General features: G+C 55.5%; 1 protein-coding gene across 7 annotated transcripts in view; it reads left to right on the forward strand.

Moving 5' to 3' along the window:
* Positions 1-7,995: 7,995 nt before the first annotated feature.
* The window catches only part of CACNA1B (calcium voltage-gated channel subunit alpha1 B), a 188,762-nt gene continuing 178,300 nt past the window's right edge, over positions 7,996-18,457 (forward strand). For all 7 annotated transcript variants that reach the window (XM_078062105.1, XM_078062104.1, XM_078062109.1 and 4 more), the window contains exons 1-3: positions 7,996-8,275; positions 9,265-9,371; positions 12,758-12,897. In XM_078062105.1, coding sequence (XP_077918231.1) covers positions 7,996-8,275; positions 9,265-9,371; positions 12,758-12,897 — 527 coding nt within the window. The remainder of the gene's footprint in view (positions 8,276-9,264; positions 9,372-12,757; positions 12,898-18,457) is intronic.

The following is an 18,457-nucleotide window of genomic DNA, read 5'->3' on the forward strand; positions in this document are numbered from 1 at the left end:
ATCTTCTGAGTCTATGCAATTCCTGTCAAAAGTCCATTGTGTTTGTATAACCTGACAATTTGATTCTAAAAATTACATAGACAAAAGAAGAGCAAGAATAGCAAAAATTCTCCTAAAGGAGAAAACCAGGTAGGGATATTTACCTTGTTGTAGAGCTTTAGTAATTAATACAGTATGGTGCTGGCACAGAGATAGACAAATCGATCATCTGAGCAGAACCGAGAGCCCAAGGGACAGACCCACACATACACACAACTGTGGTATATAAAAGAGCTGACTTTGCAGTGGGGAAAGGATACCTTTCAACAAGTGGTGTTCTGACAATATAATTATATAAAAAATTAAAGCAGACTCCTGCCTCACATCATACAGAAAAATTAGTTGCATGTGGTTTAAAATGCAAAAAGCAAATGTACAAATTTTAGAAGAGAATATAGGAGAATGTGCTCTAAACATTCCAAAATAACATTCCAAGAGAGTATCTTCACAAGAGTAAATTAAGGAAGAATTTCCTATGATTCAAAAATCACAAAACACAAAGCAAAAATTGGGTAGATTTAGGTTACATCGTAATAAATATATCTGTATCACGAATGAGAGAAGGTTTTGCAACACTTACATCTGACAGGCTCATACAAGAACATGCAAGAACTTCTACAAGTCATTATGGAGAAAAATGACCCCATCAAAGGTGGATGAAGATTTGAATGGGTGATTTGATAAAGGGGAAGCATGCATGGGTAATAAATATGGGAGAAGCTGCTCAACTGTATGGGTAATCAACGAAATGCAGATTAAAAGCCATAGTGAGATATTTGAAATGCCCACCAGATAGACAAACATATTGTCCTGATAATACCAGAGTGTTGGGGGGGTTGCTGAAGGAGCATCAGTCGTACCCTCTGGGTACTAATCTAGTGGTACCCAGTGAGGCTGAGATCCTGTCCCATGGCCTAGCAATCCCTCTCCCCGATTTGGGTCCCCTGGAGCTTCTTGCCCATATACCAGGAGAACTATCTTAGATGTTTATTGGAGAATTCTTTGAAATAGCAGAAAACATAAAGTAGCACGTCTACATCAAAGTAAAATGGACAAATAATTGTACAACAGACTAATATATGTGATGACAACAGATGATTCACAGCTGTATGTGAAGTGACAACAGAGTATTGAGTGGAAATAAAGTTGCAGAAGGATACATGCAGTTCAGTTCTATCAACAGCTTGGAGAACTATACAAATATTGTGCAGGGACACAGAGGGAGAGAAGGGTGAGCATAAAATTCAGGAAGCCGTGGCCTCTGCGGGCAGTGGAGGTCGGGCGGCACACAGGGGCTTCCTGGGATATCCTGGGTCTATTTCTTAAGCTGGTTGGTGGGTTATTTAAACCTTATGCATATTTTATGATTTGCATGTACTTGTTGTTTGATTTTAAAAAGTAAATAGCAATATGGGGACGATTGGGGAGGGTAGCCAAGAGCGGGGGGCATGCAAAGGGGGCATTTGGGGGCCTAATTCAGAAGGGGGGTGGCCCAGTGCTTGAACACTGAAGGATGCAGATAAGTTGGAGGTGCAGGAGTCTTGGATTCCTGTTCTATTTACCTTTATTACTTAAAAAATTAAATATTAATTTATAAAAAAAAAATTCCTCTTAGTTCTCCCTCCCCAAATCCCCATATGGGAACCCAACACATAGTGGCAAAGGTGCAGTCTAGAAGGGGAGGTACATCTCATTTACATTAGCATCAAAAACATAAAATACTTAGGAATAAACTTAACCAGGGAGATGAAAGATCTGTACATTGAAAACTATAAGATATTAATAAAAGAAATTGAAGAAGATACAAATAAATGAAAAGACACCCCCCTACCACACACACACACACACACACACACACACACACACACACACACCCTGTGTTCATGGATCGGAAGAATTAATATTGTCAAAATGTCCATACTATCCAAAGCTATCTATGAATTAAATGCAATCCCTATCAAAATTCCAATGACATTTTTCATAAACATAGAAAAAATAATCTAAAATTCATATGGAACCACAAAAAATCCCAAATAGCTAAAGCAGCCTTGAGAAAGAAGAAAGCAGGAGGCATCAATCTTTCCGATTTCAAACTATATTACAAAGCTATACAAATCAAAATAGTATGGTACTAGCATTAAAAACAGACAATAGACCAATGGAACAGAAGCAAGGGCCCAGAAATAAACCCACATATATACAGTCAACTAGTATTTGACAAGGGAGCCAAGAATACTCGATGGAGAAAGGATAATCTTTTCAATAAATGGCATTGGGAAAACTGGACATTCACATGCAAAAGAATGAAATTGGGCTCCTATCTTACACCACTCACAAAAGTGAACTCGAAATGGATTAAAGACTTAAATTTAACACCCAATACCATAAAACTGCTACAAGAAAACATTGGTAAAAGTCTCCTTGACATTGGTCTTGGCAAAAGTTTTTTTGGATATGACACCAAACCCACAAGCAACAAAAGCAAAAAACAAGTGGTCGTCAAACTGAAAAAAAGCTTCTGCACAAGGGCACGTGGCTGGCTCAGTCGGTGGAGCGTGCGACTCTTGATCGAGGTGTTGTAGGTTTGAGGCCCATGTGGGGTGTAGAGATTACTTTAAAAATAAAATCTTTAATAAAAAAAAATAGGGGCGCCTGGGTGGCTCAGTCGTTAAGCGTCTGCCTTCGGCTCAGGTCATGATCCCAGGGTCCTGGGATCGAGCCCCGCATCAAGTTCCCTGCTCGGCAGGAAGCCTGCTTCTCCCTCTCCCACTCCCCCTGCTTGTGTTCCTGCTCTTGTTATCTCTCTCTCTCTCAAATAAATAAATAAATAAAATCTTAAAAATAAAATAAAAATAAAAAGCTGCACAGCAAAAGAAACCATCAACAAAATGAAAAGGCAACTTACAAAGTGGGAGAAAATACCTGATAAGGAGTCAATATCCAAAATATATAGGAAATGTGTACAACTCAAGAGCAAGAAAACCCAAATAATCCAATTTTAAAATGGGCAAAGGACCTGAACAGACATTTTCCCAACGAAGATATACAAATAGCCAACAATTACATGAAACAGTGCTCGGCACCACTAATAGTCAGAAAAATGCAGATCAAAACCACAGTGAGATATCACATCTATTAAGATGGCTAGTACCAAAAAGACGAGACAACAGGTGTTGGCGAGGATGTGGAGAAAGAGGAACCCTTGTGCCTGTTGGTGGGAATGCAAACTGGTGCAGCCACTCTGGAAACCAGTATGGAAGTTCCTCAAAAAACTAAAAATAGAGCTACCATATGATCCAGTAATCCCACTTCTGGGTATATATTTAAGGAAATGAGACTGGGATCTTGGAAAGATGTCTGCACCCCATGTTCACTGCAGCTTTATCCACAATAGCCAGGACATGGAAACAAGCTAAGTCTCTATTTACAGATGAATGGATAGATAAGATGTGAGACATGTGTACAATGACATATCTGAGTACAGTCCTAAAAAGGAAATCCTGCCGCCCGTGACAACATGGATGACCCTTGAGGGCATTGTGCTGAACGAAGTAAATCAGTTGGAGAAAGACTCACTGACATGTGGAATCTAAAAAAGCTGAACTCACAGAAACAGAGTAGGATGGTGGTTGCCAAGGGCTGGGAGGTGGGGGAAATGGGGAGATGTTGGTCAAAAGGTATAAACTTCCAGTTATCTTAATTAAGCCTTCTTACTACAACAACAAAAGGAAAGGTAACTATGTGAAGTGATGGATATGTTAACGACCCTTACTATGGTAATCATTTTACAATATATACACGTATCAAATCATCACACAGTACACCTGAAACTTACACAATGTTAAATGTCAGTTATATCTCAGTTAAGGTTGGGAAAAAAGAAGGGGAGGGACGTCTGTAGGAGATGCTGAGGAGGTGCTGGGCTTCTAGGTATAGTGGAGGGAATGGGGGCAAGGCCTCTACCCTCCAAGAATGGGCAGGGGGCTGAATTTCGAGGACAGTGGAGCATGATGACAATGCTGTCGCCAAGCATGGGGCAGTACCAACTTGGCGACCCCTGAAGACTTCCTTGGGGGGGACCAGTCTGTCCAGTGTGTGACCTTCTGCAGCAGCTGGAGCCTCATGGGGGTACTCCTGGAGGTTCAGGGTGGGGCATTTGCCAGTGAGTAGGACAGAGGGTGAGGGACCAGGGAGCCCTGGCAGGAAAGGAGGGGGCTGGGGAGTAGGAAGCACTGAGATCTGGAGGGGGCTGTAGAACAGGTGAGCTGGAAGGCCCAGGGAGGAAGAAGAGTGTAATCAGGGGGTAACGGGCTCCAGCCCCCTGTCCTAACTTCCTCACTCCCAAAGATGCTTCCCTCTGCATCCCGCTCAGCTCAGAACTGCCTGCCTCGCCACATTTCCCCAGTGGATTCTCTCTTTTGTTCCTGCGGATGAGCATTCCAACCTGCTCCTCCTCCTCTCAGCCTGCAATGCCCCTTCTCCCTCTTGGTTGATTATCTTGTTTCTTATTTCACTGAGAAAGTAGAGCAGTCGGAAGACAGTCCTCGTCCTCCCCCCAATCTACCAACCCACCTGTGCCTACAATCACGTGGCTGTTCTTCCCCTCTGCTGCAACCAAGGAACTGTCCCAAGTCCTGTGCCCTCTTACCTAGACTAGGCAACACACCCTTCTCACACCACCAATTTTTCTTTCTATTGAGTAATTTCAATATGCATATAAAGTCCAATAACATCCCCATCTTAAAAAAAAAAAAAAAGCACATAAACTCCTTAAATGCTGGGCCTCTCTTTGGCTATATTGTACCATGTTTCTGCTCCCCTTTGCAGAACAACTCACTGCACAAGGTGTGTGCCCTGCTGTATGCAGTTCCTCATGAGTCATCTGCTTTAATCCATTCCATTCAGGCTATTTCTTACTCTTCTACGGAAACTGCTTTTATCAAGGTAACAGGTGCTTCTGTCTTGCTAACAATTGAATGTTGGTCTTCATCTCTCCGGATTGCTCAGCAGTATTTGGCAGATGAGTATAACCTCTTTCTTGACATATGCTCCTCCCATGGCCCTGGAAACTGGGCTCTCCTGATCCTTCCCTGCCTGAATTCTCTGGCTGCTCCTTCTCAGGCTCCTTTTCACCTACTTGATTCTTTCTGAGTGCCCTCCTGTCCCCCGGGCTCTCTGCTCTCTGTCCACACTTATTCCCTCGGTGATGATTTCTGAGTCAGGCAGTGGTCTGCCAGGTGGCACACTCAAAGGGACTACCTACCATGATGTGCAGGGTATAAAAAAACTGCGAGGGACTGATGACTCCAGGCGCTGGCACCGCTCCCAGGTCTGCAGAAACAAGGAGAGGGAGCAGGATCCGGAAGGGGCTGACAGGAGCTGGGACCTTCAGTTGAGACTTATGGCCAACCCCAGGTGAGCCAGCAGGAGAGAGCTCGGGGGATACATACCTTGACCTTGTTCTTTTCTTCCTCCAAGTGCCTACTGGTGCTCCCCATCAGCCGAGTACAACCAAGAGCTGGATGTCAAGGGAGTGAGCTGATGCAATCTACACAGGTCAGTGCATGGCACAGAGCAGATGGGGAAGGGCAGAGAGAACGGGAGGGGCAGACACAACACAGCTTCCAGATTCATATCTCCAGCCACGACCTATCGTCTGAACATCCCTTGCAACATCCAACTGCCTACTCAGCATCTCCACTTTTATGTCAAATACAAAGTTCTTAATCTCCACCCTGTGATCAACAAGTTCTTCCCTCATTTCCCTGCTTCAGTGAAGAGTACCAATCAACAGTCAGGTAAAAAACTAAGAGCCTCCATTCCTTCTCTGGCAAGTCTTATAAGCAGCGCATCAGCCATCCAGTCAGCTGCACGATAGAGCCCCTGGGCATGATGCTTCTCATCCAAACCACACCATCTCTCCTTTGGGCTGCTGTCAAAGACCCCCCAATTTCTCCAGTGACAGGCCTTTTGGCAGCCTCCCTATACTTTTCCCTTCCACTTTGCAGCTAAGTGACCCTGTTTATGTCTGGGTCATTACGTGCCCACCTCAGTGTGTAATGTCAGTCCTCGTCCTTTTTGCTATACATCTACTTTCCCACCCTCTTGAAACCAGGAGTGGTACATGGTTCAGATCTGCCCAACAGAGTTTAAAGAGAAATTTTCTGGGGAGCTGCTGAGAAACCTTTCCTTTGTTATAAAAGGATGCTATGTGTTTACTTTTAAAAAATGGATGTCTTTTTTACACCTGCCCCTTCTTTCATTTGAGATGGTGGTATAAAGATGGGATGCTTTGGGCTGTGGTAGTTACCTTGGGCCATGAGGTGACAAGCATGAGGACAAAAAGTATACACTGCGACCATGGGAGGGAGGAAGGATGGAAAGAGTCTGTGTTCCTGAAATGGCATACTTTAGGCCTTTTTATTAAGTGAGGTTAAAACCGCACCGTGTGAGCCACCGAGAGCTGGCTTGAGTTGCTCACCTCTGAATGCATCCTGGGCAACACTCCCCAGCCCCCCGCAGTCTGTTCCCTACTCAGCAGCCAGAGGGATTCTTCCAGAACTGGAGTCATGATGACCCCTCTGCACAGAACTCTTCTCTGACTTTGAGAACCGAAGTGGGAGCCCATAACTCCATGAGCACAGCCCAAGGTTGCCCCTGGGCCCCTGTGCTCTGTGCTGGGCTCACTTGGCACCGCTCGCTTCCTGACAGAGGTCTTCCCCGACTCAGTGTCACTTGCCATCCTTGTTCTGTTCTCACAGCACTCACTGCCACCTGGTGCTGCCGCCGTATTGATTTGCTGTCCACCGGTGAAGGGGACAGTGTGCGACATCTGCTTTATCCCCTCAGTCACTCACCAGGAGTGATTCCAGGAGGCCTCTTATCTGAGTGTTGTGAGGACTGAACGAACAAATAGTGTGCGAATGGAATACAGCAGTGCCTGCACGAAGTAAGCACTGTGGAAGCATTTGTCATTCCTCGTGTGAGAATGTCAGCTCCATGAAGGCAGAGCTGGGAGCCTAGTGCCTGGCATCTGATAGCTGTTTAGCGGAGTCGCTCAATGGATGGAAGGATGGGTGAAGAGCACACAGCAGGCTCTCTTTAATTGTTACTGAATGGATGATGGAACAAAGGAATCTCAGCTGAGATTTTGGAGCTGATTCAGTGCATGTTGACAGGAAGGCCTAGGGTACGATTGAGGGCTGAGGGGTCCCAGGACAGAGTTGTGCATCCTGAAAACCCAAGACCAGGGAGTTGAGAGCATGGTCTATAAGGATGTGAAAGACTCCGAAAGGATGGCAGGAGAGGGCCCGGGAGCCAGCATCTTGGAGGAGGCCAGTGGTCCGCAGCAAGGGGAGTGAGGTGTGGGAAGAAACATGGGGAGCCAGGGGCCTAACCCTCCGCAGTTTGGGCTGGAGCTTCTCACGGCTGGTGACGCCTCCTGCTCCTGGGGGCAAAGGAGGCGTCCATTGGGGCCGCTCAGCCCGGCGGTCCGTCGAGGACAGCCCTCCCCGCCCGGCTCCCGGCCGCAGCGGCCGAGTTCAGCATCTGGCCAGCGCCCGGAGGGGCGCGAAGCGGGACGCGCAGACGGCGCCCGCTCCCGGCGCCCGCCCGAGCCCGGGGCTCAGCCCGGAGGCCCGGGGACCGAGGCGCAGCCCAGAGGGCGGGCGGCGGGGACCGGCCGCGGGGGACAGGGCGGGGGCGGCCAACTGGGGGCGGGGCGGGCGGCATTCGGGCGGGCGGGGCGAGCGCGGATTGGCCGGGCGCCGCCACGTGACCGACCCCTTATAGGGCGTGGTGCGGGCGGCGGAGTCGGGTGCGGCGGCGGGGCCGGGCGAGGTCCGGTGTGGGTCCCGCGGCTCCGCTGCTGCTCCGCTCCGAGCGCCTGGCTGGCGCGCCCCGCGCCCTCCCTGCCGGGGCCGCCGGGCCGGGGGATGCGCGCGGCGCCCAGGAGCCATGGTCCGCTTCGGGGACGAGCTGGGCAGCCGCTATGGGGGCGCCGGTGGGGAGCGGGCTCGGGGCGGCGGGGCCGGCGGGGCGGGCGGCCCGGGCCCGGGGGGCCTGCAGCCCGGCCAGCGGGTCCTCTACAAGCAGTCGATCGCGCAACGCGCGCGGACCATGGCGCTGTACAACCCCATCCCGGTCAAGCAAAACTGCTTCACCGTCAACCGCTCGCTCTTCGTCTTCAGCGAGGACAACGTCGTCCGCAAATACGCCAAGCGCATCACCGAGTGGCCATATCCTGCCGGGGGCCGGGCCGCGAGGGGGCCGGGGGACCGTCCGAGGTCGAGGGGACAGGGACCGGGCGCGGCGTCCGGCGTCCGCGCCCCGGCGGGTCTGGGAGGGGCGGCCTGGGCGGGGGTGGGGGGGAGCCCGGGGCTGGGGCGGGTCGCGTGCGGCGCCCAGTGGCCATCTTTCCCGGGGTCGGGAGGAGGGTGCGACCTGGGGAGAGGCGGCTCGGGGACGCGGCTCTCGGCGAGGAGGGGGCGGGGCGGGGCTCCGGGGCCCTCCGCGCGCCGCGTGTGCGTGTGTGTTTGAGTGTGTGTGTGTGTGTGCGCGCGCGTGCGCGCGCGTGTGGTCGTGGTGGTGGTGGCTGCGGGAGCGGGATGGACGCTGGGCGGAGCCCCCTGTCCCTGGACTCGTCCCTTCACTCCCTTGGTGTGGGTGCAGAGCGCGCGGCCAGCCTGGAGGGCACCCGAGGGCGAATCCGTGTCTGTGTAGGTGTGAGCACCCGGGTGGACGCGAGCCCAGGCGCGTGCTTGGCTGCAGGTGCTTGCGTGTGTGTGCGGGCATTACATGAACCCGGTGTTGCGCGTGCGTGCGTTCGGGACTCTGGGTACATGTATGTTCAAGTGCCTGTGTAGGTACATGTGGCTACGTGTCTCTAGGTGGGAGTGTGCGCCTGCGCGGGGTCCTTCCTCCAGCCTCGCGCGGGGGGCGCAGTCCCCTCCCCTCGGGTCGCGGGAGCCGTGCAGAGCGGGGCGGGGGCGCTGTCCGCGGTGCTGACGGCCGCCAGGACGTGCCGAGGGGCTGGCCGCCCAGATGGCCAGAGGCTCCGCCTCGAGGCGGCCCCGAGGGTGAGGGTAGGCAGGGCGGGGTAGGCTTCCGACCGGTCATCCTCAGCCCCTCCGGAGGTGGCCTCGCCGCGCCTGCTGCACTGCGCGCCGTGCGCCTCCTCGCCTCCCCTCCGCCCTGGCGCCTCCTGGCCGGTCCTTAACCCACGCACTCCGTTTGAGTACATGATCCTGGCCACAATCATCGCCAACTGCATCGTGCTGGCGCTGGAGCAGCACCTCCCCGACGGGGACAAGACGCCCATGTCGGAGCGGCTGGTGAGCGGCGGCGGGGGCTGCGGGCGGGGCTGCGGGGTGGCCGCCGCTTGTCTGATTCCACGGCCCTTTAGCATCGGTGGCTCGGTTTAGCTTCCTCGGGCAGGGTAATCTGCGTAGCTCTCTTCTCCTTTTAGTGGAGGAAAAGGTGAGAACCCAGGCAGCTGACACCTCCCTCAGGGCCAGGAGGACTGGGGTAGCTAGCGCAGCCCTGATGGGAAGGATGGCCTGAGAGAGGCCGTGTTAGCTAGCGGCTATCTGCCCTGGGCCACTAGCCACCCCGGACCTCAGATGGGCTGTTCAGTTCCACCGCCTTAAGCCCTGATCTAGGAAACTAGGTGAAACCGGGGGTGGGGGAGGGGCATTCATAATGGCCCAGGGAAATGTCAGGTTCTGGGTGAGTGCCCAACTTTCTGGCTGCCCAGGGGCTTTCCTGGGCAGGGCTCTGATCGTCTTTGGTCCCTGTGGTATGGTCCTGGGTCTAGGGATTGTCCGCCTGTCCTTCAGAGTTGTCTTTCCTGGCTCTGCTTGGAATTCCTTCCCCATGGGGAATCCTGTCCCCTTCATATGGGAAGCACTCCTTCCCAAGTATTCTTCCCAAACATCCTGAATCATTTTCACCCATTCCTGTCAAGAGCTCCACAGATCCCTGTGGTGTCCCCTGTTGCACATGACAGTCAGAACCCCAGGGGCAGGGTCTCTGGAGGGGCAGAGGGTGGTATTTGGAGCAGTGAGCCTCATTTCAAAGGTGAGGCTATGTCCCCTAGTCCCCAGTCTTTGCTCCTGACCTGAACCCTTTGCCGGGGATTGGTGTAGGCTCCTAGGCCTGAGAGCAGGGAGAGAAGCAGGTGCAGGGGTCTGGAGAGGGGGTCTGGGGCCTGGCTGGAGAGCTGCTAAAGGTCCAGGTCCCTGAGACACAGCCCAGCCTCTCCTAGGGGCATGGGGCATCGAGAGGAGAATCCCTCTTTCCTTGTACCCTGGCAAGCGATTGGTCCTCTCCACAGCTCCTTTCCCTCACTTCAGTGGAGATAGGCAGGAGGTGATATAGGGACTGTTCAGTGTTTGGCGTGGGCCCTGAACGCCCCCTCCCCGTCATCACAGGCCCAGGGGTGGGGAAGGGAGGACAGAGGGAGGCTGATTTGGGGCTGCTCACAGTTGGGCAAGGCACCAAAAGAAGGCAAGGAAATGGACGACCAGGAATGGGCGGCTCCCTGGATCAGCCTTCTGCGGTGCTCGGAAGGCCAGGGGTTTGGGTTGTGGGGAGGAGGGCTGTGAAGACAGCACAGCTGTGCCGCCAGGCCTGAGTGGGTGTGGCCCCTGTGGGTGACTCCTGCCCCGTGTGGAGCCAGATAGGGTCACCGGCTTCCTGTGGGCCCCTTGTGCGTGCTGGCGTGGCACGTGCTTGTGGTGGGCGTCTGCTCTGGAAGCTGGAGAGGAGAAAGTGAGAGCAGGGGACCTCTGCAGACCACAGGGTGTGGCCATACCTCCAGGGAAGTCTGGCAGTGGTAGGGCCAGAAGGAAGCGGGCCAGGAGATGGTGGCGGTCAGGGACAGGGAGGCCAGTGTACAGCGGGCAGTCTTAGGCTTGTCCCTGCGGGGTGGCAGGCTTGAGTGGGCCAGCCGGGCATCTGGGCAAGTCTGAACTCCTGCCTCCCAGGTGAGGGAAGGTTTGCTTTGAGGTGATGGGGGGTGGGCTCTTGGGAAGACAAGCAGAATGTGCTCAGCCTGGGCCTGGCCTGGAGGCCTGAGGAGCCCTTGCTGACCGTAGTCCTGAGTGCAGACATAGGCCTTCAGACCTATGGATGGAGAGAAGGCTGGAACACAGAGCAGGGTCTGGAGAGAAGGGGCTGTGGCAGCGTCAGGGCTCGGGCCTGGAGGCTTGCTAGGGCAGGAGGCTAGGTCGTGCAGGTGCTCCCTTGTTTGCCAGCCTGGACTGGGGTGGGGCCTCCACAGCTCCCCGTCTCTGGGGGCTCTGCTTCCCAGCCACCATCAACTGCCCACGCAGCCTGTAGCCAGAACCGTAGCTGGCAGTCCCGCTCCACCCCCAGCCAAGCCCATGGCTGTCTGCCCACCCACCCCTCCCCAAGCCAGCCCTCCAGAGTGGGGCTGGGGAAGAGTAATGAAGAGAGGGATCTGGGGGGGCCCACCCCATCTCCTAGCTCTGGCCTGCTCTTTTGTGTGTCCGGAAGCTTTCTGTGAGGATGTGTTTGTTAGAGCCAAGCTGTTTCCTGGGCCAGATGTCAGCAGCCCCTTCCCTTGGGGAGAGGGGTCCCTCCAACTAAACTAGACCTGAAGCTTCTGGGGGATGATTTCAGTCATGAGTCAGCATCTGGGTAGCAGGATGGGGGAGCTGGGCCATGATGGACACTGGGCTGACTGGGCCCCTCGGGGAGGTAGCTTCTGCCGTGCACAGCTGGGAAGGCCCAGGCGGACGGTATACCAGGTCAGATGGGGAGAGCTCTTGAGGACCAGGCTTCTTGGGGGAGGAAGGCACAGGCCGCTGGCCCTCAGTTCGAGCTGAGAGCAGCCACTAGGAGCCAATCTGGCCCGCCCCTCCCCTGCAGCCCCAAGTGAGCGATGCCCCGGTCACTTACCACACCGTCTGTGCGTGTCTCCATGTGGCATCCTCCTCCCCGAGCTCTCTACAACTTGTTTCCCACCTTGCTCAGCACCTCAGCACCAGGGGGGCCTGGCCCCAGTTGATGCTCTTGGCTGAGTGACAAGATTGCTTTGCTCACACTGTTCCCTCCACCTGGAATTCCTTTCCTTGCTGCCTAGCTGGATGTCTTGCTCTCCAGAGGCTCCCTGAGGCTGGGCTGTATTTGCTCCCCCAAGATTTGCATTTGCATGTTATGATTATCCAGAAGATGTGTGTTGAATGAATAAGTGGGTCCTGGGCTGCACTCTAGGGAGCTGAGACATTATCCAGGCAACTTCTGCAGTGGTTGGAGCCCAGGATCAGACCCAGATCGCCCCTGGGTTTGAGTACGGCTCTGGTTCCAACAAACTGTGAGTCTCCAGCCCAGTTCCTTGACCTCTCTGTGTCTGTTTCCTTTAGAAACAGATGATAATCGTGCTTAACACATGGGGTGTTGGATGGATTGCAGAAAAAGCCCACAAATGTCAACATTGCTTCCCCTTCTGCAGGGTTTCGAAGGGTAGGAGGTCCCAGGATGCCTCCCCGCTGTGACTAGGAGGTCACTGGCTGTGGGAGCAGGGCCCCATTTCCTGTTGGGACAACAGGGCAGGGGAGCAAACAGGCCCATGATGAAAGTGCTGGGCTGGAGAAGTCTGTGGGCGGTGAGGCTGAGTGGGAGGGGCAGACCTGGGGCAGTGAGTGTGGCCTGCCGGACTGGGGGTGGTGGCGACCCTCTCTCTGCTTCTCCTCAGGACGACACAGAGCCTTATTTCATTGGCATCTTCTGCTTTGAGGCGGGGATCAAGATCATAGCCCTGGGCTTTGTCTTCCACAAGGGCTCCTACTTGCGGAACGGCTGGAACGTCATGGACTTCGTGGTGGTTCTCACAGGGTAGGCGGCCAGGGCCCAGGCTGTGCCCTTCTTGGGGCTGGAGGTTGGGCAGCAGTGTCCACACTGGGCCGCGGCGGGTGCGGGTGGCTGCGTGTGAGGAGACGCCCGATTGCCCCCCCGCCGTGTGGGACTGGGCGGTTGCCCGGGTGTGGTGATCTTGGCTGAAAGGCCCACTCTCAGTGTTCTGTGTCAGGTGAAACCACTCACTTGCAGAGCCACGGGTGTGGGCCCGCTGCCTCTGTGGCTGGGCTACCGTGGGGGAGGGGCTTCCCCGGGCAGGGGGAGGGCTCTGGGCTCCAACCCTGCCCATGTCGGCCTGTGGTCTGGGGGAGGCACCACGCACGCGCTCCGCTAAGCTGTTTCCTGCCCGAAGAGCTCCCTGGGAAGCGCATTCTTAGCGCTCTGTGCTGTGTGTGGATGAGCTTGTCAACGGTATGTGTTTCCACGGTTTCTGGCTCCGGGAAGGTGCTTAATCAGTGTGTCCTTTCCTCCTCAAATGGACCCTGATAATTACCACTTTGTGATTCCCAAGACAAGCCAGGAGGTCTAGAAGTTGACTTGGGGACGGGCTGGGGTGCAGGGCGCAGACAGAGCACCTGCTTGTCGCCACTGAGCCGCTCCCCTTCGGGGTCTCAGTCTCTCCATCTGCCTGGCGGGTCCTTTAGAGCCCCTGCCCTGCTTCTCTGGCCAGCAGGCTGAAGGCTGGAGCTTCTGCTCTGGGGGTGGAGTGGGTGAGTGCTTGGGGAATTTGCTCCATAGGACCTGTTTGCACAGCCCAGGCCCCAGAGGCCCCACCCCAGGCCAGGGACTGCAGTCTCTTCTTCCCTGGGGCCTTGTGGTCCCCGGAGAGGCTCACAACCCAGATCAGAGAGGAGGGAGCAGGCCCCACTGTGGCCCAGAACACTCCTTCCCAAGGAAGGGTGATTGTGGCCAGGGCCTCCACCCTTGTGCTGGGCAGAAGCTGCCCAACGACCCCTTAACCTGCCTTGGTGCAGGTGAGCACACGTGTGGAGGTGGTTTGGGCAGAAGGCACAGGAGGGAGGAGGTGACCATGAAAGCCCCAGGTCTGGGGCTCAAGCCTCCCCGGGCTCCCTGCATGTGAGAAGACACAGACTTGGCTAGATAGCCTCTGGGCTCCCGAGCCAGGCTCTCAGGGTGCCTGCCCTGTCCTGGGGGACCTGCTTCCCTGTTTGCTCCAACTGCTGATGGCTCGGCCCAGAGTGTCTGTGGCACACGCCAGCGAGCATCAGTGCCGAGCTGGGCTCTCATCTGGCAGGTGTCCCTGGAGGGACGACGGAACTGTCTGGGGCTCCTCCTGCCTCGTGCTTTCCCCCAGGGCGGTACCCTTTCACCAGCACCGATGGCACGGGCGCCTCTGAAATCTGAATTAATAGGTTTTCTGCACAACTCTCTGATTTCCATTCCCTGTTTCACGATGACTGGGAAGGGAAGGGAGTGGGGAGCCTTCTACTGGGAGATGTGGGGTTCCACAACGTGGTGGACACAGGGGCGCTCCCTGCTCCAGGGTGGGTGTGGGGTCAGGGCGGAATTTACCAAAAGCCCTCTGAGGCGTTGTGGAGACCAGCAGCCACACCGCTGATGCTGGGGCGGGGGGGATGCTGGTGGTGAGTGCGGCCCCTCCGAGGGCAGGGCACTCCCCCCGGTCCGCTGGGCGCAGTGTAGGGTGTCTAGGGGTGTCACTGCTGTTTACATCACTCCCTCTCTCTAGACGTGAGTCCCTGAGGACAAGAATGGTGTCTTATTTTTCAGGGTGTCCGCAGAGCCTAGCTTGGGGCGGGCCCCCAGGAGAGATCAGAGAGTGTCTGCTGAATTAACGGGTTACTGAGGTGGGGGGTGCCCTGTGTTCTGCCCTGCTGGGAGCGGGCTGGGTGGTGTGACCCTGCCTCCCAGGATGCGATCTTTGGTGCTGAGTGTTTGGGCTTCTGGGAACAAGGCAGGGAGGCAGAGGAGCCCCCACTGACCCCTTGGCAGGACCCCTGGTCTTCTGATTCCCGGTCCAGGTTGCTGGTCCCTCAGTGAGGGCTGGGAGGGACCTCCTGAGGGTAGGGCACCCCGGGCTGCTCTCCTTGCTCTGGGACACACAAGAGAGAAGAGGATGGGCCCACCTTCTGGAAGCCCCAGGGAGAGGGTCCCAAGGGTCCTGAGACCTTAATGCTGGCCCCTGACCCTTCTTTGGAGACCCCTCCATCCGTCCATGTCTTTTCTCTCTGATCTTCCCTTGCTTCTTCCCGAGTACTTCTCTCCTGCCGTTCTGTCGTCCACCGCCCCCCAATCTCTCGGCGTCTCTGTCCCTCCTTCCCTCCTCCTTCCCAACTTTCTTGGTCCTGTCTCTGTATTTCTAACCCTCTCTGCATTTCTGACCCTTTCACTCTCCTTTGTCCTCTCTGTCTCTGTTTCTTACCCTCTCATTCTTTCTTGCTGTCTTTCTCTTTTTGGCCGTGTTCTTTGTCTCTCATCTGGGACGCAGACTCTCTGCTCTGTGTCCGCAGGAGGAGGGCCGGGAGTTGGCCCCGGTGGTTTCCAAGCTCCCTCTCTCTGCACATCACCCCCAGAGGTGGCTCCAGGTTGGGAGGGGACCCCCGGGTGAGTAGGGGGCTCACGTGTGGGCCCAGAGTCACGCAGGGCTGCTGTGTTGCTCCTGCTTGCAGCTCATGGGACTTGTGAACCTGGGTGTGTGTGCCTGTGCCTATGGGGTAGGAGGAGGCCCCAGGTCTGTTTCGGCGTGAGTGCTAGCCAGTGGGGAATCCAGGGAGCTACCCTGACCCAACCCCTCCTGAGCTGAGGTCCCTGTGGGTAGCCATGGGAGGGGCATTACTTCTCATTACTTTGTTGTTTTTAATTAGGGTTTACTTAATTGGTGCACAGAGGGCTGGAGGCCCATGGTAGGGAGGGGAGGGACTCTGCTTGGGAGGCCGCGTTGCTTGGTGAAGCCCAGCTTGTCCCTCGAGGCCAGCTGGGGTCCCTATGCTTCTGAGGCTGGTGTGCAGGTCATGAGAGGAGCCTGGGGTGGGACGGGGACTCCACCCCTGCCTCAGGGAACCCTCTTACCCTCATTATACTCTCCTGTAAACCAAGCCTACGTTCACCCTTGGCACGGGGGTCACGGCACCTAGTCCTAGCTCCACGGGAATGAGCTGAGGGGCTGCCCTGCCTACAGTCCCTCTCATCCATGCCTCTGTTGCTGGAGCTGCCCTCTTTTGACACTCCCCCTGCTAATCGTCATTTGTTAACCACTCAATACTCATTTATGCAGAATTTGCTGAGCCTCTGCCAGGCGCTGAGGACACAGCTGTGAACAAGACCACTGAGCCTCTGCCCTGTGGGCCGCTTTCCAGGGGGCACAGTCTCCGCAACCCTACTGTTTCTTCTTAGCATAAACAGTCTTCCTAGATCATTATCCTTCACTTACATGTGATGTTTAGTTGTGCCCTCCGCCGCCCCCGCCCCTGAATATATGCTTGACAAGGACAGGTCTTGACCTGTGCGCTTCATGGCCATCACGGTGCCTGGGGGTGGGAGCGCCATGAAGATCACTCCATAAATGGAAACACCATGCTTCAGTTTCCCACGTGGAAGAGGGAGTAAGGAGTGCAGAATGTGGGCTGGGAGGCTGCTGTGTGTGGGATGCTCAAAGTCCTCCATGATGAGTTTGGAAGGACATGAGGGGTGAGCCGTCTAGATACTCGGGGAGGCTGTGGCTGGAGGTGTCAACGCAGGACGCAGGTGTACCGATGGTCTTCCAAGCCCAGAGCTAGACGGGATCCCTGGGGACGCTGCCCACACGAGGCCAGGGACCTGAGTCTGCAGGTTGGGACTGGCCAATCAGGTGGGTGGAGAACACAAAGAGGAAAGTGGATGGTGTTTCAGGAAGGAAGAGCTCTTCTTGAACAGAGCAGGAGGGGGGCACACAGCTGAGCATGGCATTCAGCAACACGCAAGTGCTGGGTTCTTGACGGTAGCTTGCTGGGAAAGGCTCTTACGGGGACGGAGGAGGGGTTCCTGGTGAGCACCTGTGGGCAGCTCTTCTTTTCAGGGAGTTTTGTAGCAAAGCAAGGCAGAAAGCTGGGGCAGTGGCGGGAGGGAGCTGAAGGGGCAGGACGAGGGCTACAGCCTGGGTGCCGGTCCGGGAGGCAAGGACTAGCGGCGGCTGTAGACAGGAAGTGCCGGAGAGACGTCCTGGGTGGATGAGGGGAAGTGGGATCCAGAACCCTGGCATCCATGTCTGTTGATCTCGAAGCGGGAAATGGGGGAGGAGCTGAGTGTGCACTTGGGATGGCCGGTGAGGAAGCAGGGCTGGCGCACAAGTTCTCAGACTGTTGTGTTACCAGTGAACTAGGCAGCAGCCCATCGGCTGAGATGTGGTGTGGGACAAGCTTAGGGGCCGATGCACAAGGAAAGGGTATGAGATGGGGAGGGAAAGGGAGAGAATGAATGGGAGGGAGGGAAGAAGGATGGATTCCCTTTGCCCATATCCAGTCTCCCACCGCTTCCTTGGCTTCCATCTCTCTTCACGTTCTCTCCTTTACTCAGTGTCTGGCCGTCCATACCCTCGTTCACTTGGAAGGTACTTGCCAAATGCTCTAGTTGCTGGGGACACGGTGGTGACACGGAGGCTGCCTTCTCTGGGGCAGACAGTGAACAATGAGCGCGTGGCACGCGGGCTAGTGATGTGCAGTGACGAGCAGAAGGCCAGGGAAGCTTGAGGGTGACGTTTGTCCTTTTGTGGGCGTCAGGAAGGTCCCTAAGAAGCCCCTTGAGCAGAGGAGCAGGCAGGAGGGGTGGGCCTCAGTGAATGGGGAGGAGAGTGGAGGGTGAAGGTGCAGGAGGCCACGGGGGCTGCTGGGGGGCTCTGAGTGCAGGGGCCGGTGCAGAGCTGACCCTAGGGCAGTAACCCGGGAGATATGATGGGGCCTTGGGCTGGGGGAGAGCTGAAGGGAGCACTGGTGGTTGCCCACAGGAGACCCACAGGTCTGGTGGATTGCCCACCTCCCTAGGGTGGCAGCCACATCCCCAGCCCATCTGTAACTGACCCGTCTGTGTCTGACTTCCTGACCCTGTCCCATGTCGCTGCCTCCACCCTCCCAATCCCCTGGAAGCCCCGCCCCACCTTTTGGTCCTGAGGGGTTGATTCCAGCTGGCAGTCAGGGCAGGGGTGGGGCCCTGCAGACCCCAGGGACATCTTCCTGCTGGCAGAGGGCCCAGAGTCCCCAAGCCCTGAGTGTCCCTGCTCCTGTCATGGCCTCAGCCTCGTGCTTCCCTTCCTGGTCCTAGCGGACAGCGGAGAAATGTGTCCCAGCTCAGGCAGTTGGCTCCTCTAGGGGACGTTTCCAATTGCAGCTTCTCATTTTACTTCAAATTAAACTGGGATTTCTTTCCAGGACATGTAATTAGAACTCAGGGTCCTGCCTCCCTGGACTGGGCCTCCTGTGGGAAGAAGAGAGGGGAGCAGGCAGCATTGCATAGGGAGGAAGTTTGGTCCTGGGGTCTGCCCTTGGCCACTGGGAGGCCTGCTGCTTCCCATCCCGTTGGGGTGTGGACA

Source organism: Halichoerus grypus, chromosome 14 (genome assembly GCF_964656455.1).
Source record: "Halichoerus grypus chromosome 14, mHalGry1.hap1.1, whole genome shotgun sequence".
NCBI classification, from domain to species: domain Eukaryota; kingdom Metazoa; phylum Chordata; class Mammalia; order Carnivora; family Phocidae; genus Halichoerus; species Halichoerus grypus.